Genomic DNA, 20808 nt, shown 5'->3' with positions numbered 1-20808 from the left:
ATGATCAACTCAGTTGAATTCAATTGGCTTGAAAAGTTTCAACTTTTTTCAATTCAAGTGAGTTGATCAAGTCAGTTGAATGGCATGGTTTACACGTTCAAGTCAGTTGAATTCAACTGACTTGATCATTTGACTTGCTGTGTCTAAACCCAGCTTTAATGTGGGTTTCGACAAGTCAAGTCATTGATCAACTCAGTTGAGCCTGTTTCAACTTTTTTTTTTTTTCAATTCAAGTGAGTTGATCAAGCCAGATCGATCAAGTCAGTTGAATTCAACTGAGTTGATCAATTGACTTGCCTTGTCTAAACCCAGCGTGAATAGAAGATGGGGATTTTTTTCTGACTTTTTCTAGCTGTATGTCAACCTTCTAGCAATTGTTGCTTGTTGAATTCTTAACAGCTTGATTAGCTCAGAGAACTAACTAAATGAGAATTCACGATAATGGTTTAACTTAGGAGGAACTTTGTTTGTGATTGCTTGGAGTAGTACTTTTATGATTGAATAATGATGCAAATTGCAAGGGTAAATGACTAATGTTGAGTCAAACTATTATTTTTTTTTTTACTTTATGAAACGATACTAGAATGAACTGGTAAACAACAGTCGTCAAAACTCTCTCACTCCGATACTGGTAGGCACCCAATAGAACATGTGAAAATAAAATTCGATTAAAACAGATGTTTCATATGTAAAATGAAGGATGAACCGGGAAAACTGGCATCAAGCTGGGAATTTGAAGTCACCTCGAAAATCATGTGAATTTAGATGAAAAATCTTTAAAAATATACCTCGTCTTCTCTTCGAAAACAATAGGATCCTTGAACTGGACTTGATTTTCAGGATACCGTCATTTTTGTAACTATTACGAGAAATTTTGATTTTTGACGTAGGACTACGTCTGTGATTTCTATATGGGGGTACACTTTGTGAATAGTGAAAATGGAATATGTTACGAAATTATGAAAGATTTTGAACGTTAATAACTCAGTGGCCCCTGAATAAATTTTAATAATGTTATCACCAATCGATCAGAAATATTTCTACCCATCGACAGCAATGCTTTCGACTGATGATTTCCAACACGAAACTATTAAAAAAGTGGTAAATGACAAGTATTGTCCAAAAGCGTTGAAATAACTAACAAATCCAGCAATTGCTTCCGCAACACTGTCATCATAGAGTCGTTAGTAGACGAAACAAATCGAAATGGTATTTGCCTCCAATCTTCGGGCGTATGCGAATAGAGAGGATGCAATTGCGTAACATTTTGCTCACTCATCGCCATATTCAGAACCGCACGCCCCCAACAACCACACAAAATGCTCTCCAGAGTTGTAAACTTTCTGTTTCGTTGATAACTCGACGGCAAACATATTCATTTGTTGTTCTGGATGGTAGAAGAGCATAGCAAAAATAGCGCAAAATAGGTTAGTGAAGCCATGGTCATCAAAAGAGGAAATCGATTAAGAGAATTGACTTTCACCCCTTTACATCTAAGCCCCTTAATTCAGTCGCCGTCATAGCAATGAAAACTAGCATCGCACCGCTTTTGGTTCTTGGGTTACTCTTGCTGGTTGCAATTCTGCTTTTCGAAATTTTTGAAGGGCCACCAAAAAAACATGAAATTACACTATTTTCTAGGGCTGTCTAAAAATCCAATTATTCGATTAATGATTAATCGTAACGATTTTTCCAGCTATTCGATTAAATATTTATCGAATTATCAATTATTCGAGCGCGTAAACGACATCCCTTCTTATATCTACTCGTTTGATTTAGCGCAGTAGGGAACATAAATAAAAGTATGTACTAATTTATCTTAACAGGCATAGAGACGAACCATGACGTGAAACAGGATCATAAATCCGCCGAAAAAAGTCTTACGCGTCTTTCTGCTAAAGGCTAAGACTACCAACTTGTTGAGAGAAGGAGTTTAACGAGAAAACTAAAAAAGGGAAGAGCTTCAGCTCGGTGGACTCTGATATTCTGTGGCCTTCCAACCTGTCGCAGACACCAGTTCAACCCCTGTCCAGCAGCAGACGGGCCAAGACTCTTGCGAGTGCCCAATCATTGAACCGAAGAATATGGGATGGGATTTTCCGGTCCGATTTGCTGATCCAGGTGCTCTTTCTGAACTATTATAAAGAAGTTTGCAAGGGACTTCCTGAGAAAATTTAAAATTTATTTTAGAAGAATTCAGCAAAGTACTCGGTGAAAGAAAATTAATCTCAAGGAAATGCTTGAGAATAATCAAATATCAAGTTTTGAGCGAATTGTAATGCACAAATAGTGAAGACTTCGAACGTGCCGCAGAACCAAATTCAAGATCCAGCAAAGGTTTAACCTTTGGCTCAATCGCATTCAGTTGTTAGCATAATTCAAATACCTAAACTGGGAAAATTTCCGAAATTCCAGGAAAAAAAACCTGGAAATTTTCAATCGAGATTTGCTGGTAACTATGAAGATGCCCACTACGTTAAAGTAATGTAAATGTCGGTTCCCTGAAACCGACACGGGTTAGCGCCCCCTTCGACATAAGAATCAGTTGAAAGAAACGAGAAAATCAATTCAACCAAATATTATCTTCGTCGAGTTGCTTATGTTACACTTTGAGAACACTTAATTTTACATGAAATGTTTGTTCACATTCCACGATTCATGCCCAATGTGGATTACATCTCATGTAAAAGTAATTATTTCTAAGTGTGTGGAGGGGATCTGGATTAGGGTGTCCCAAAATTGCACTATGTCTGGAAATCTGGGGGTTCAACCTCCAAATGATAGCTAAGGGTGCTACAAACAAACTTTTGTAGGGCGGCAACTCTGGAAAATGTTGTTTAGAGGTCGCCCCGACGAGATTTTTGAAAAAAAAAGTCCATTTATCATAGATATTATCCAATAAATATTTTTAGTTCTTTAAATTTCAGTGAAATCTCACCCTTTTATATTTTTCGCAGATTCCCAAGGGTCAAAAATATAAGAGGAAAAATTCCTACGGCATGTTCTGTGTCAAATTTGTTCGTTACAATTTTTCAAATTCTCTAAAATGATGTTTTTTGTTATTCATTACTGCATTCAATCATCAAAAAGGGTATCAACAATAGTGCTATTATCAATCAAATGCAGCAGATATATGGGAAATTGTATAAGCAAAAACTTTGCCCACGACTTTTTAACCTCATTTTTAATCGTTAAAAAGTTATTCGTGATTTACTGTGGAAAGAAAAGTTCAGAATTTCAATACTTGCAGTATGTCCACCAGCAAATCAAACTATCATTGAAATCGATAAATACAAATCACCTACTTTGTTGCAAATCACTTGTTTCGAAGTTTCTAGAATTCAATAGGAGGATATATGAGCGGAAAGGGATCACACAATTTATTAGTTGTCGTAGCAAGCAGAACCAAAAAAGAAATCCATGTTATCAAAAACCAAGCTCAAGTCGGATCTCATCACCGGTATTGCGAGGAAGCATTTGCCTAGAAACCGTTTGCCGTCGGAGTTGGCCATCATCAGGTACTTTCGATTCAAGCATGTTCAGCAACAATTTTCAATCGGAAAAAGCATTCAAGTTGTGGCTACAGAAGCTGCTTGCATATCAATGGTACACTGCTTGAGAAGCTTTTCTGAAACTCAACCGGAACTTTGTTTGTCACCTGCTGGCTCCAGAATTCTGCACGGATAGTATCGTTTCGTAGCTCTTCATCGATGTGGTTCACGCTTATGTTGAAGAAGTTACTCAACCGCATCCTAATCTTCAAAGCTGGCAATAGCTCTGATTTTTCTTCTTGAAGGCCTTACTTTGGCGTTGTCATGTCACAACGAGCTTGGCAACCCTCCTAACAACGTTCCGCTTGAACTGGTGCGAAAGTCCGACTTGATTCCAAATCTCCACAGCTTCGGTAGCCACAACTTGAATGCTTTATCCAATTGATAGTTGTTGGGTTTCATGCTTGAATCGAAAGTACCTGATGATGTCTAACTCCGACGACAAACGGTTTCTCGGCAAATGTTTCCTCGCAATACCGGTGATGAGATCCGACTTGAGCTGACAAGTATCCGATTTAAAATGAATTTTTGGTGATGATTTTTGTGTGTCTCATTTTTTCCGAGTCCAGTTTTAAGTTGTTTATCTTGATAAAAAAAAAACTCTTCTTTGTACGTCAAAACTCCATTACTCGGAACCAGTAGGCTGTGGAAATTTTACGTTTTCAAAAGAGTTGTCTATTTTGTCAAGATAAACAACTTTTCCCAAGACATCTCCATCTCCAAAACGTCAGAGAAAAAAGTTATATTGTGGTGCCATCTTTGCGGAAGAGTTTTGAACCATTTGGTTACGTCAATAGATGGTACTTATTATGATTAGATACTTTGCCCAAGACACCAATTCGCGGAAATGCTTCGTTTCGGAGTTATTAAATTTGCTCCACTAGATTGCATTCCTGGCCCAGTGTGCAATGATTTTTAGGACGGCCCTATTCCGTCATTTGGTTTATAACACATTTGGGTGGAAAGTTTTATCGACTAATTTTTCTTTTCGTGTTGGGTATATTCATTACTGAGACTATTACTTTAATCTATTTTGATATATACCCCGTTTTTATACTGCTGTATCAGTATGTCGTACCATCCGTATGTCGGACGACATATAGCGAATTCGTTTATTATTCAGTTCCAACCTGAATCGGGTATCAAGATTGGGTCTGCTTGTTTTCTGACAAACATCAGTTTGCTCGTTTGTTTTAAAAGCTAGCTCAGGTTCAGGTTCGCACTGACAAAAAGTTCGGTTTCGCACTGGGTTGGAACTGTTTCCAACCCCGATAATAAACGAATTTGCTAATAGACTGACCAAGAGCATTTTACCAGCCAGGTTTTACATTTCGAATGCAATGTACTACTTGACTGGGACCTGCATTCCAAATATTAAAGGGTTCTGCCAGCCCCTTATCCAGAAAAATACGCCATTTATTGAAGATTGCTGTACCTCAACATAGCAGGTGTTCAGAGTCTTCCTTTTCTATGCCACAGAATCTTCCTATTAACTTCAAGTGATATTTTCATGGACAATGTCAACCAGCAAACCAGTATGGACACTGAGATCTATACTGAAATGTTCGAAGCAATAACCCGGTTCGACTACCTAGCAATGGGTGTGTTGTTCCAGTTGATCTCCAATTTAATTTCTCCCATGATCTCCACTTCAAAAGAACAAGCAGAAACTCAACAGAAACAGATGTCATCAACGAGTTCACTTGTGACTGTGAGCGTATTTGATCCAGTGCGGAATCCGTATTGATAGTTTTTTTAAATACCTTTTGCTCGTGGAGTAAGTGTAATCGTCTAGATACAAGCAGCTTTTCTAGTACTTTGCTAAATATTGGTAAGACCGATATTGGTCTGTAATTGTTAACATCTGTCTTGCTGCCCGTTTTGAATATTGGTGTTACTCGTGCCACTTTGAGGATGTCTGGAAAATTTCCCGTGCTGATAGATTCATTGAACACATCTTCAAACAAAACTGAAAATATAGAGTGATGGTCTTTTATGGATGATACTGCTATCCCATCCGGGCCCGATGCTTTTTCCAGAATCAAGATCTTTTATTTGGATTATCCAGTAGTGTAGCAGGTTTGAGCATACATGGTTCAATCGAGAAGTCTTCAATTGGAGAAGGGATTTCTTTGAATATGCAGTATCAAAACTATGGTAGACTTATAAAAGTATCTACCAGTAAGAGTTTGACTGCTGATCGATTAATTGGTTTGTGTATTCAGAATTATTTGGTTTATTTAGCATTTACATGTTCTTTCTTATCCTAGATAATCTATGTGTAAGAATGAGACGACTGGAGTGTCGATACCCAAAATATGCATCTTCGCAAGGTCTGCACTTTTGGTGACTTGGTGGTCCTACCCGACTGCGCAACGTGAAACCTTTCGTTTGCACATCGGTCTAGGTCCCAAGCGGGGAGAGGAAAGTGGAAATGAAATAACTCTAACGCTGTGGTGCAATCGCCGCATATGGTTGTAATAAAAAGCATTCTGTGTAATTTGAACTGTGGACTATGCCCAGTTTGGGACCTCCCTTAGCTCAGTCGGTAAAGGCGCAGCTACAAAGCAAGATCATGCTAGAGGTGGCTGGGTTCAATTCCTGGTCCGGTCTAGGAATTTTTCGTGTTGGAAAATTTCTCGACTTCCCTGGGCATAGAAGTATGATTGGACTTGCAACACAATTATACCAATGCAAAAATGGTACAGGCATCGAAAGCTCTCAATTAATAACTGTGGAAGTGCATCTAGAACACTAAGTTGAGAGCACGCAATAAGCTAATATGCGATATGCAATAAGCTTGAAATGCGAAGAAGAAGAAGAAGAAGAAGAAGAAGAAGAAGAAGAAGACTATGCCCAGTTTGGAGTGGATGACTTTGTTTGTTTACGATTGGGTTATTGTCGTGGTTGTTTGTAGGGATGCACATGACAGTAGTTGTTCGCAGTATTATATTTGTTTATGTCTCTTCTACTATGGATTTTTTGAGACTAGCCGGGGTCCAATCGTGCCGAAGAACTGGATGAATGTATTGGCAACAGCCGGGTCATCGATAGTTTTCAGTCCATTAATTGTTAATTCAATGTATCCTGTGTCCATCTTTCCCCGTCCCATTACTTCGGTAAGGTTTTTACAAAGGTCCTTTTGATTGGCCTGACATCCAGTTTTTACTAGCTGAACTTTCTTCGAGATGTGATTCAATAGTTCACGTGGTTGGCTTTCTAACGGACGCCATCTACAGCTTGCTAACACGTTCTGTTTGATCCGGATAGGTGTCCACAAGTCGAAAGTCATCCATGGGCAGAAACCTTTAATTTTTGCTTGAACAGACACTTTCCTAGAATATCTGTCGTTCAGCGAACTGTACAAATGTATCACATATTCTGATCCTTGTGGAATATTTTGTACAGCAACTTGGAAGCATTCAACATTCTTATGTTTATTGTCACCTTTTCTAAACTCCGAATTTCGAAAGGCTTCTCCAGCTTGAACGTTGATAAAATCATACTGTGATCGCTAATGTCTGTAGAGACAGTTTCATTTGCAGAACACCTTACAGAATCTGAACAGATAACATGATCTAATATGTTATTGCTGGCAGGTTTTGTAGGAATCGTATTTGTGACTGTGAAAGTATAAAAATTTAAGTCAATTTATTCATATTGTAAATTTGCATGCTTTCAAAAAGTGGTCATTTGGAAAACTGAGTAACTTTTAAAAACAGTTTTCCAAGCTATTCGTGCTAAGTTTGGTAAATTTTCCATACTGTCAAATTCAACCATACCCATAAGCCATAGATCATTTATTAAAAATTCACTAGAAGTTAATAGCAACGACCAATGTAAGCCCTGAATCACTTAAGCACGCCTTTAAAACCTTCTCGAAACGCATTTCATGTTATCCCGCAAGGCGCATCTTGTTCGTCCTTTGTTTTTCCCCAAGTCAAAACATTCCACTGTATCATTAAATATTACACAACCAGAGACCCATCATAATCGCGAAACAATCGATGCCGCCGCAAAATACCACCATCGACGACGGTCGGTCGCATCTCACATTCAAAAACAATTCTTCCGTGCCCAAGAGTTCGTCGCTTAGCCAGCGTTGAACTCTTTTTGCTTGAATTTTCGAAAGTGGGGACGACTTTTATTGAAATTTCGCAATCGATCCCGACGGCTTCGAGAAGTGTCACCCACCACGGTCCACACTTGTCCTGATCTGATGACCATCCATCGTTGCCCATTGTACTCCTTCCTCCTCTGATGCCCCAGAAAGGCGGTGCTCCACTGGACTGGATGAGTCAAAAATTTAAAAACAAAAAAATCGAAAAAATGAAAGTTGTTTTCGATTTCTCCAAATATCCGGGTTTCCGAGAGCGCGTAAGCGAATGTGCTCGGACCGACCATCAATATTACAACGCTTTAATATTCAAAATGTCCCCCATACCCGGGCGGAGGGGGTTCGAGTCTCAATATTTATCATCACTTGACTACTCCGGCTTATACCATGCCGCTCATAGTTGGGCAGAAGCTTTTAATTAGCGGCGGACGGAGAGACCATCTTCTGGACGAAAAGGTTGCTCGTTGATCGTCATCGATATTTATTACACCCCGAAAGGGGTGCAGCACACACATACACACACACACACGGGTGACGTAAAAAAGGGAAAGTTTTTCGAATCACCTTCATCGATTTTTGGAACGAGCGGTGGCCGGCGGTGGCACCACTCCGCTGCCCTGCTAGTCCAGAAAGAATAATCCCCCTACTTTCCGGCGGGGGGCTTTTTGGAACGGGATCCGGTTTCTTTCGGAATTTCGGAGCGTTGATTGGTGATATTGGCTTACTTTTCGATATTTTTTGGGGAACCTGTTGCTGCTGCTGCGATACGCAACGTTTATTTTGATGAGTGCGGGAGAGCAGCGCTTTCTCTTTTGTTCGCATTATCAGTTGCCTGCAGGAGTACCGAACCGAGCCGATCGAATGCTGAGAAACCGAGGGGCTCGTCGATGCGAAGCTGGGTGATGGTAATTTTTGTAATGGCGTTTGATCTTTGGGAAGATATATTAGGACGTGATATTCCTGGAAGAGCTTTATTGAATTTGAACGGCGGATTGATGGTAAATCGGCAATAAATTAAAACATATCAAAAGAAGAATAGCTGTTGCTATTGGAGTGAAGCACATTACACCTTCTACGTGACGTTACAATGGGTTTTCCCTGTTTTATACAGGGAAACAGAAACAGAAAGTAACCCTTAAATATTATTGCATATTTGGAAAGTGTGATAAATTTTCTAGAATAATGGATCGAGAGTTTTAGATTTGAGTTGCTCAAAACGTTTTGATGAGTAGTTATTGAGTAGTGCAGTTGAGAAGATAAATGTTCTTGCAGATTCTGACGCGCGCTGCTGACAAGCATTTACAGTGAATTCTGTGGCGTTTAAATCCAAGCCAGGACCTGGAAATTTTCCTGGTCGATGTGGCAACGTTTGAGTCGGCATGCTCACCAGCGTCGGAACAATTCGTGAAGAATAAGAACGCTTGGGAGCACAGTCCCAAGTAACATTGCAAGTTTTATCGAGGTTTTAAAGCATGCTACAAGTCTAAATCATGCTCTACAGAACCCTCATAAAACCAAAATTGTAACTTGGGAGTGTTCGATAACCCAGAGCGGCGGAAGGAATACTGCAGAGCACGTATGTGGCTTTGTGGCCATAGCTTTGGGTCGAAAGAAGAAGCTCATCGTGTTTTTGAGGAAGTACGTCAGATTTTCCGGTACGGTAGGTTCGAATTTAAGAACTGGATCTCGAACAACGAGGGTGTTCTGGAGCACCTTGGGGAGACACAAGCAGCTACCAGTAAAAACTTGATAGCTACGAGCACCAATACTGAACGTGATGCTGTGGGACCCACTCGAATGAGCGATGAAGTTCAATCTCTCCTGGAAAACGACAGAATCCCAACGAAGAGGCAATTGATACACTGCGTCTCGACTCTGTTTGAACCGTTGGTTTTATTGGCCACATATCTGATCCATGGCAAGATTCTGGTGCATGACTTGTGGCGTGTTGGAACTGGATGGGATGACGAAGTCGGTGGAAATCAGTATGGAGACTGGTGCAGGTGGATCAATATGATTGCGTACATCGCGAACGTTCGCATTCCTCGCTGCTATTTCCCAGAAGCGTCAGCACGTTCATATGAAGTTACGGAACTTCATGTCTTCGTAGATGCCAGTCCGCTTGCGTATTCCTGTGCGCTGTACCTGAGGACAATCACCGCTGACGGCACATCCCAGTGCACACTGATCGCTGCGAAGGCGAAAGTAGCACCACTCAAGCCAATGGCTATACCGAAGCTGGAACTACAATGCTGTCTCTTGGGAACAAGAGTGATGAAGTTCGTGCAAGCCAACCACTCCATTACCATCAGAAAAGGAATCCTATGGACGGACAGTTCGGTCGCGCTTTCGTGGGTCCGCACGGATCCCAGAAACTACCGACTATTCGTGACCAACCGGGTTGGTGAATTTCTCGAGACAACAACAGTTGACGTGGAGATGGGTTCCCCCAGGGGGGGAAGTTCATCCTGTATCAACGATGAAAGCAAGTGGTTCAATGGGCCGGAGTTCCTGCGCTTCCCGGAACAGGAATGGTCGTGTTCTACCGATCCAGTGGTAGACACAGTCAAAGAAGTTCGACCGTCAGTACTCTTTCATGACACTTGGGAACCCGTGATCGCCTACGAGCGATTCTCTAGAAGAGTACGGCTTACGTGCTAGCAGTTTCAAAGAGAAGCCTTTGCGAATGAGGTAACGACGCTGAAGTACTACCGGAAGACAAAAAGGAATGGATTGACAGATCAAGCACCGTTTACCAACTGATGCCAATGATGGATTAACGGGGTTTCATGCGTCAAAACAGCCGGATTGCAGCGTGCGCTTTCCAGTAATTCTGCCAAGGAAGCATCGGTGCACGGAACTTCTGGCCGAACGCTATCATCGGCTCTACCGTCATGCAAACTCCGAAACGGTGGTGCTGGTGGTTCATCATACCGAAACTGCGATCGGTGGTAAAGCAGATCGAACGAACCTGCCAATTATGTCAAATTCGTAAGGCTATTTCTCCGATGGCATCACTGCCACCAGCACAATTGGCCGTACACGATCGTCCATTCAGTTACGTATGAATGGAATACTTCGACCTATTGTTAGCCAAGCAGGGCCGCTCGAAAGTGAAAAGGTGAATTTCGCTCCGTTCACCTCGAAGTGGCATACAGCCTGTCAGCAGCGTCAGGTATTTCCTTCATCCAACGATTTGTCTGCCGCCGAGGATGGCCTGTGGATTTTTTCAGTGACTACGCTACGAACTTCCACGGGCTGAACGACAGCTTCGTGAGCAGATCAACGTTCACCAGTGCCAACACGAAGTGGACCTTCATTCCGCCAAGCACTCCGCACATGGGCGGTGCATGGGAGCGACTCGTCCGTTCATTAAAAGCGGCGATAAGGGATGCGTACCGCGAAGGAAAACTCAACGATGAAGAGCTGCAGACCGTGACCGTGGAGGTAGAGGGCATTGTAAATACTAGACCACTCACGAACTTACCACTTGATTCTGCGGAATCGGAATCGCTTACTCCGAACCATTTCCTGCTGGGGATCTCTAACGGGGTCAAACAGACGAGCGTGTGTATCGAGCCTCCACAGGGAGTTTCCCGGGACTTGTGGAACCACATCTAGCGGCAGTTCAACCGATTCTGACAACGCTGGCTGAAGGAGTACTTGCCGGTGATCAGGAGGCAGACCAAGTGGTACGATGAAGCTCGGTGCGTGCAAGATGGAGACTTGATGTTGATAGTGGATGAAGGCAAGCGGAATGACTGGACTCGTGGGATCGTGATTGAGTCGATCAGAGCACCGGATGGTTACGTGCGCCAGGCTATCATAAAGACTGCGGGGGGAGTTCTTCGTCGGCTGGTATCGAAACTGGCGGTACTCGATGTTGCAAGTAGCAGTGTGGGCATTGAGGCCAGTGAACCGCACTCGGGGGAGGATGTTAGCATAGGGACTGATTGAACGGTTGAATTGACAACCCGGCCGTATGAGCATCACGCCACGATCGGCCAGTCTACTCGTGATAGACTCTCTGTGTCGAAACGTCAGTCTGCACGAACGAAATGGAAAATTAATTGAACCAGATACACGCGGGTTAAATTGTTGCTATCGAAAGTCAAATTAGTTAATCCTTCTTACATCTAGCTTAAATCTACATAGTTGTAAGGGTAGTGAAGGCAAATTTGATGGACTTAGTAAAACTTAAATACTTAAACAAGAATTTCTTCTACTTAAAATTATACACAACCGCAAGCGGTTGAATGCTGACCTGAAAGGCCATTCGAGCCAAAACTCGTCACTGAATTGTAAGTTTTCTACTCTAACCTAAAAACAACTTGTAAAACTAAACCAAAATCAAATTTCCGATTTGAAGCACACACAAAATTAAATATACAAGAAAATCGGTGCGGGCCTTTCACTTTTCAGTGATCCAACAACGTTGTAACGACACGTACCACAGTCACTCACCAAATCATTTTGAGCTTCTCAAATCGTAAACTCTTGATCTATTCTTATAGGAAATTTATAACACATTCCAAATCTGCAATCATATTTGAGGGATACAAAACAGCCAAAGCTGTAGAGATATTCCGGTAGAATGTTACTGTTTTCGGCAACCTAACATTCGAATTAAACTCTGCCCTATGGGGTTGTACGCAATGGTTATGTAGGACTACGTGGTCTTATATAACAAATGTTATTTGTTAACTACAGCAGGAGCTTGTGTTTTGCAAAGGAATAGGAATTTGAGCGAGCTTCTATCTGTTTATACTCTTTAGTATGACTATGATTGCCCTGAGAAGAATCTTTTGATATGAATTTTAGTTGGGACAAGTTCAGATATTTAACTCTTTAGGAAAATCAGGGTGGCCCTGAAAAGGGCCGATGGTAGTACAGGCTTAAACTGCCGTTCTACGCATCTAGGGCAGCTGGATCAGCAAATCGGACCGTACAATCCATGGGATGGGATTGGGATTGGATGGGATTCTTCGGTTCAATGATTGGGCACTCGCAAGAGTCTTGGTCCGTCTGCTGCTGGACAGGGGTTTAACTGGTGTCTGCGACAGGTTGGAAGGCCACAGAATATCAGAGTCCACCGAGCTAAAGCTCCTCCCTTTTTTAGTTTTTCCGTTAAACTCCTTCTCTCAACAAGTTGGTAGTCTTAGCATTTAGCAGAAAGACGCTTAATATTTTTTTTTTTCGGCGAATTTATGATCCTGTTTCACTTCATGGTTCTTCTCTATGCCTGTTCAGATAAATTAGTACTTTTATTTATGTTCTCTACTGCGCTAAATCAAACGAGTAGATATAAGAAGGGATGTCGTTTACGCGCTCGAAAAATTTAAAATTCGATAAATATTTAATCGAATAGCTGGCACAATCTTAACGATTAATCGTTAATCGAATAATTGGCTTTAATGCATCCCTAGAAAATTGTGTAATTTCATGTTTTTTGTGGTCCTTCAAAAATGTCGAAGAGCAGAATTGCAACCAGCAAGTGTTACCCAAGAACCAAAACCGGTGCGATGCTAGTTTTCATTGCTATGACAACGACTGATTTCGTCATGAATGTGTTTGCCGTCGAGTTATCAACGAAACAGAAAGTTTACAACTCTGGAGAGCATTTGGTGTGGTCGTTGGGGGCGTGTGGTTCAGAATATGGCGATGAGTGTGCAAAATGTTACGCAATTGCATCCTCTCTATTTGCATACGCCCGAAGATCGGAGGCAAATGCCACTTCGACTTGTTTCGTATACTAACGACTCTCTAATGACAGTGTTGTGGAAGCAGCATATGCATTTACGTAATTGCTGGAATTGTTAGTTATTTCGACGCTTTTGGACAATGCTTGTCATTTACCACTTTTTCAATAGTTTCTTGTTGAAAATCAACTGTCGAAAGCATTGCTAAAAATATTTCTGATCGATTGGTGATAACATTATTCAAATTGATCCAGGGGCAGCTGAGTTATTAACGTTCAAAATCATTCATAATTTCGTTACATCTTCCATTTTCGGTTTTCACAAAGTGTACCCCCATATAGAAATCACAGACGTAGTCCTACGTCAAAATATTATATATTGACCCAACAAATTTGTGAGAACTTGATAGAAGTTCTAAGAAATTCAGGGAAATCTTGAAAAATACAAGTTCAGAGCTCTTTATGACAAACTTTGAAACATCAGGGATACTTCAAAAATATTAGGGAATATCTGCAAAATTCTTAGAAGTTTCATATCTTCAGGGACGTTCCGTGAACTAGAGAAAAGTTCAGAACTTTGAGAAAGTTTGAAGATTTTTAAGGCTAGATTCTGAAATCTTCAGGGCAGTCCCATGAGCTTTAAAACAAAATCGTGATCTTGTTTGAAGCAATATGAATATCAAAGAAGATTATAACAGTTCAATTGGCTTAAACAAATGTCAAGTACTTTCAAGAACTTGAAGAAGTTCTAAAAATCCTCAGCAAAGTTTATATTTATTTAGAAAAATCCAAGAGCATTGGGAAAGTTCTCAGAACTTTAGAGAAATCGCATGAACATCAGAAAAATTGTGCGAACTATAGAACAGTTTTGAAAACTTCAGGAGACAGTTCAGAAAAATTCCAGGAATATTACATTTATTCCAAGAACAAAATCCACAAAACTTCAAATAAGATGGCAGTCCCATCAGAAGAAAATTGCGGGAACTTTAATGAAGGTTTCGAAATCGTCAGGAAGATTTTGAGAACTTCATGTCAGTTCCATCAACATCACAAACATTACGGGGACCTTCAAAAAGTTCTGAAAAACTCAAAGGAATTCCATACATTCCAAAAGGAAGTTCTGAAAATGTTCAAGGCATTTCCGAGATCAAGAACGTCCTAAACTACGGGGTAGTTTTAAAGCCCTTTATGTTAGGTTCCGATACCTTCAGGGATCTTCCATAGATTTAAGGCAAACTTGGAGATCTTTAGCGAAGATCAAAGTGCTTCGGAGCTGTTCCATTAAATTCAGGAAAAAATCCAGGAGCTTTACAGCAGTTGTCAAAACTTAATTTGAGTTATAGATCTTAAGGGACGTTATAAAATATAAAATAGCTTTATAAAATAGCTTCAGGACACTTCCAAGAACTTCAGTGCCGATTGATGAATGTCTCGCAAATGGCGGAAACTTCTGGGACATTCCAAGAGCTTTAGGTAAATTTCGAGAAATTGAAGGCAGTTCCATTAAATTCATTAAAATAGCAAATAGTCCCAGAAATTAAATGCATCCCAGGGAACATCGGGGAACTATCGAGACTAGAGAGTTTCAGGGTGGTGCTCAACAATTTAAGGATCTTTAAAGAAGTTCCGAAGAATGATAGAAAATATCGCGGATTTTTTGGGAAGCTATAACAACGTTTCGGGGGTTCCATCAGCTTCAGAGAAACTTTTAAAGATTTTTATTTTAAAGAACTGCAAGGATATCCAGATAAATTCCGGGAAGCTAAGAAAACTTCAAAGAAGTGCAGAGAACTTGAGGAAAAAAGTGGAATCTTTAAAGATATTCCTGAAACCTCAGGGAAACTAGGCCTACACATCCTCAAGGAAGCTCAGAGACCTTTAGAGCAGTCCCAATAGCTTCAAGGAATTCTAGATTTTCGGAAAATAATAAGAATAATTTTCGATAATTGTAGGAAAGCCTAAAGATCTCCTGAGCAGTTTGGGAATTGGTGACATACTTTGAGAAATTTACAGAATCTGAATAATTTTGAGAGCAATCTCATTTAGATAATTTCCGAAAGCTTCAGCTAAAGTTCCAAGATCTTAAAAGAAGTCCAAAGAACTTTATAGTGTTTATATTTTTGGCCAGTTTTTTTTTCCAGGCATGTTCCGAGTACTTAAGGTGATACTCTAAGGAAGCCATAGCGTGAAACTTCAAACGCACAGATGTCAGTTTCCACAAAAAATAAAAATTTGAATTTTTTTTTTTCCTTTGATTTGTTTTTCGTCGATCTTGTTTTCCGTGCTGAGCACCAATGCTACCGACGCCAGAGAGGCAGCTCCCACACCTGGACCCTACCTATCGATCCATCAACTCATGAACCGGGGACCAACGGCTTTACTTCCCTTCCGAAGGAAGGCGTGATGATCAGAGATGTTATGCCTCAGAACATCCCGGCGGCGCCGACTGGGATTGAACTCAGGCCTGCTGGGGTGACGAGTAATCACGCTTACCACTACACCACCGGCGCCGCTAAAAAATTGAAATTGCTACCCTCTGTTTGTAGTAGCACGGCAAACAAGGAGTAGCAATTTCAAATTTGTATGTTTTGTGGAAGCTGACATTTGTGCCTTTAAAGTTTCACGTTACGGCTTCCTTAGAGTATCACCTTAAAGGAAGCTTCTGATCAGTAAAATTGCAGAGTCATCCATGTTCATGTGGAGTCCATGAACATCCGAAAAAAAGCTGTTACGTTAGAGGAGTTCAGAGAACTTCTTTATAATTTAGGGTACTTCATGAAGGAATGAAAACATCATGCAAGTTCAGAAAAATTCATAGAAGTTTGGAGATTCTAAAGGAGTGCGATTCAAAAAGTTCTGGAAAACTACGGGAATTTCACTGTAGATCAAAAAACTTCAAAGCCGTTCAAACATCAGGAAATTTCCGGAAACTTCCAAAAAGTTGAAATAATTTCTCTTATGAATTCGGCGATTCTCTGAAGAAATGAGAACTGCCTTAAAGATCTCTGAACATCAAACAATAAAGCTATCTAAACATCTCTGAATTCAGAAAAGTCTAGACTATCTGGGGACTTTAAATATCTTGTAGATTAGTCCTTCGTTTGAGCTGTTCAGTCTTCAAGAAAAAGTACTGATTACAGTATTATCATCTCTAATGATTCTATCCAGGTATTCGAGTCTTTATCTGGGCTAGTTTTAGGTTCAGATCGTAGAGTTTTTTGCGCTACACAAAGGATGGTATAACTTTATATCCTCTGAAGAAGACCGAATCTAACGACTGAAACGTCGAACATTTAACATCTTATCTTATTGATCCATCGTTAAACTGAAAAGTCGTTTCCAGACAAATTAATAGCTTCAAGTTGGATCGCACTTATTTAAATGAGTTCCAGTGCAATAAAATTGACAAAATGTTGGACTTCAGTTCAATTTTTAATGCAGATTACGAATACGCGTTAAACTTAATAACATTAACTAACTTGATTGTCTGGTGTTCAACTTAATGACATATAATTTAAATCATAATATATAGCTGATTATTAGACCCAGGTAAGGGACATGTACCCTATGCACGCAAAATACTGCAACTTTCGTTTCATATGACGCCTAAATCTTAGGAATTCAACTACGAAAACTTAATCATAATCAAATGTATAGCCTAGCGCTGGGCTTGTCAGAATTCTAGCAGAAAAAAAGACCACATGAAAGTTAGGGAAATAGGGAAATTGAAACCTGTAATCACTAACAAACTCTCGCTGATAACGTTCCTCAATCGAGAGCACCCTGTAAAATGATATGAAATTAAATACATATTGAATTTGAATCCATCACCCTTATTTAAGCTTCCCTAAATTGTTTAAAGAAGATGTCATCTTAAAATTAGTTATTCAATTTGATTTAATCATTTTAATTTTTAATCACTTAATTTTTTAAAAAAATAGCGGCGCCGGTGATGTAGTGGTAAGCGTGATTACCTCTCATCCCAGCAGGCCTGGGTTAAATTCCAGTCGGCGCCGCCGGAATGTTCTGAGGCATAACATCTCTGATCACGCCTTCCTTCGGATGGGAAGTAAAGCCGTTGGTCCCCGGTTCATGAGTTGATGGTTCAATCGGTAGGGTCCAGGTGTGGGAGCTGCCTCCCTGGCGTCGGTAGCATTGCTGCTCAGCACGGAAAACAAGATCGACGGAAAACAAATCAAGGAAAAAAAAATTAAAAATAAAATCAGAGCGAAATTAAAGACCAACAATTGCCTCATCCACGCGCCCTCAGTTGGAAAAAAAAACAAAAGAACAAATCAAAACAATCCAATCGAGCTCGAGTGCTTTTTCAAAGCGCGTTCGCATGAAGCGAGCGAGCGCATTCACGGATTCTCTCGCTCTCAAATGAGAGAACAACTGGTGCTGGCTCCCACCCTCCCCACTTACAACACTGATCGCACATTAAGTTCATTGAACCCCTCATGACGATCGTTGCTGAGACTTTGCTGGCTTTGCTCGATCGTGTGGAGAAGCAAAACAAACCCCCTCTTCCACCGTGGTGTTGTTGCTTCTTCGCTTGTGTATGGTAGTGTAGTAGGTGTACCATGAGCATCATCGTTTCATTCGACAGTGACCGTCGTCGTTCAGCAGCGGGTGCGCGCTCGCGAGGGACTAGGTCATTGGCACAACACAACCAGCTATGGAGCAAAGCGGTCAGTCGGGCGGCGAGTTGTGTTGTGGACTCCGGGCGAGGTTGTGCACGATCGCCATAGCCATACCCATACGCGCAAGTGGGTGAGGTGTCGTTCTTGTGGAGAGAAAGTGGGGAAATTTACGTTTATTTTTTGGGGATTCTCTTTCTCTTGCTCGCGGTTGTTTGTTCCGTGAGTTGTATTTTGTTGAAGGGGAGTTTAGAAAGCGGTCTGAGTCCCACCACTGATTTTTGATTTGTTGGAATACTTGGAATTTAAAGCAATCAGATCGGTTTGATTCGATATAAGACAGCGAGATGATGACATTTGCGTCGTCAGAATCTTTGCAGAGCGAGCAATGGTCAGTTGAAGGGTTTGGTATAAGGTTTGTTCGAATCACTCATTTTGCTCCAAATAGTTGTTTTTATCTAGTTCGTTTATTTGAAAGACTCAATCGCGTTAGCTTTACGGAGCTGATAATTAATTGTTCTTTGTTTGTACCAATTACACTTAATTTTATGTCTAGTATGCGTTGGGCCGAATATTCGCGACTTAGCCGAGGTTAGAGGGGAACATTGTGGAAGGATAGGATAAGGGGATGAGCTTGGGGGCAGGTTTTCGTTGTCTCATCAGAGCGATGTTGCCACTACCATTCTGTGCGGTTTTAGATTATTCTGGACTTCAACCGGCTATGGTGACCAGTAGGCAGCGATGAGACTCATCGAGACGGGGGAACACGACAAACAAAAACTATTAAAGAGAAACAAAAGGCAAATGAATTAAATTCTTATACTAGACATTTGCAGAAACATATAAATCGTCTGCTGTCTACGAGGTTTGCTCCACACAGTGCAATGGATTCTAAATAAGGTTCAAAGAGATGAACCGGTCTTTGGCTGTTAAAAACAAACACAAAAATGAATCAGATCCTAATTATCCTCCTGAATTTTAAGCTTATTTTGTTGCAATTTTTTGTCTTATTTAGGGCCTGATTTTGAGTCGAATGACACTTTAGTTTGATATGGGTTGTATTACGGCCTAAAGTAACTTTATTCTGACCTCTCATTTCCTCAGCACAAAATTCAAAATGGAGAGTGACATCACGCAGAAAATTGGTCTGCTATAGTTCTGCGTAACAAGAAATGACAATGCTGAACGCAATGCAAAGTCCATGAATTTTCAAACTGATTTTGTAATATTAAATGTTAATTTTAAGCCTATGAATTACAGCTTTGCATTGAAAACATTGCAGATCAAGAACATTAAATTCATGAACAATCAACAAATGGAAACAACGTAGAACTTAAGGAAAATATCGCTTTTATTCCATTCGTCGATTTTAAACCATAGAATTTATGGAGGATATGCACGGAAGCTAGGAAGCATGAAAGTACAGCTACCCAATCAGGTTTTGGAATAGATCATAATCATAAAAATAGGAAATATACATTTGTGTTTTCTACGTAAATTATATTTTGCAGGACTTTTGCGAGATTGGAATTCTGTCTTAAAATTGTAATCAAGATTCTTCTTAGACTTTTAATTGCAAACTTGTCTCATTTCCATCGAGAAATTAATACCGAAATAATGAAAAAATGTCATTAAAATAACCACCTTGATAGAAATCATGAATGATTTTCAAATCTTCTTAATCTTCTCTCTCAATTAAAGATAAGTCGTAATCAAAGCGATTCACACTAAGTGACCATGCATTATTTACGTAAGAATTTAAAGGGATATTTTCATTCGTTTTCTAACAAGGGAGGGAGGGAATCTCACCATACCTTACGTAAACATGAAGAATTCAGAACATGTCAATGTTCGACGTACGATTTTACTAAAGAGGAGCAAAACTTCCCACGTAATTATTGCGTGATCCCTAAGAAAGCTTCCCGCATCAGTAGGATTGTAATTTACAAAAACCCCTGAACGATCATTTCCCCCCATTTCGCTGAACATCAATGAACTTGACCTGCAACTTCCCACGGCAACTTCACCACAAGCTTTCCAGCCGAAAGTTCCAACCACCACTTTTCCCAACCAATCGCAGCTTTGCTTTCGCTCAAATTCACCACAAGCTCTAACATCTCTTTCCATTTTCTTCCCATTTCTCCCCACACAGAAGCCCGCAGCAGCCGCCTGAAGAAGGTCTTCCTCCCACTGCTGCTCGCTCTGAAGCTGAAGATGGCCATCGTCTTGCCAATCTTGCTCACCATCATCAAGCTGATCTCCCTGAAGGGATTGATCGCCGGACTGCTGGCCCTGAAATTCTCCCGTAACTATTTGATTGCCCTAACACCCCCCAAACCCCGGATTTACCAAAATCTAATCAATGTCATTTCTCTTTATCAGTGTTCACCTTCCTGAAGGATCTGTTCAACAAGAAGCAGGAACGTGTGACCACCGCCTACATCACCAGCGCCCAGCCCGTGAACGCCGAAATCGTCCACCAGGACTGGCACCGCAATGGACAGGCTTCCCCGCAGGAACTGGCCTACGGTGCCTACAATCCCTATGCCACTCTGCAGTAATTGTGTTACCATTAGAGCATAGGAGGTATCCCCCTCCCCAGCCCCCCGCAATAGTCAGCGATTGTTATGATTGAGCAGACCAAATATTTGGAAGGTCACAAAGGCCTTATCCTAGTGCACGGTTAATTTATTTATTTAATAGTATTTATGATCAGTTAGCTGTTTCCTACAAAATACTCTTCTTTTATATTATTATGTTCCTACAAATCTATCCGCCGCCATTCTTTCGTTTCCTTTTTCT

At 40.7% G+C, this 20808-nt stretch overlaps 1 protein-coding gene across 1 annotated transcript in view; it reads left to right on the top strand.

Annotated features, from left to right (window-relative positions):
- The window catches only part of LOC135700405 (uncharacterized), a 33951-nt gene extending 13367 nt beyond the window's left edge, over nt 1-20584 (top strand). The window contains exons 2-3 of the mRNA XM_065220900.1: nt 20159-20311; nt 20389-20584. Coding sequence (XP_065076972.1) covers nt 20159-20311; nt 20389-20567 — 332 coding nt within the window. The 3' untranslated portion in view covers nt 20568-20584. The remainder of the gene's footprint in view (nt 1-20158; nt 20312-20388) is intronic.
- Nucleotides 20585-20808: the final 224 nt, after the last annotated feature.

This window comes from Ochlerotatus camptorhynchus, unplaced genomic scaffold (genome assembly GCF_037179485.1).
Source record: "Ochlerotatus camptorhynchus isolate MF236.1 unplaced genomic scaffold, CSIRO-AGI_Acam_v1.1 ptg000011l, whole genome shotgun sequence".
NCBI lineage: Eukaryota > Metazoa > Arthropoda > Insecta > Diptera > Culicidae > Ochlerotatus > Ochlerotatus camptorhynchus.
The sequence above is the reverse complement of the archived record's forward strand: the minus strand, read 5'-3'. Positions and strand labels throughout refer to the sequence as shown.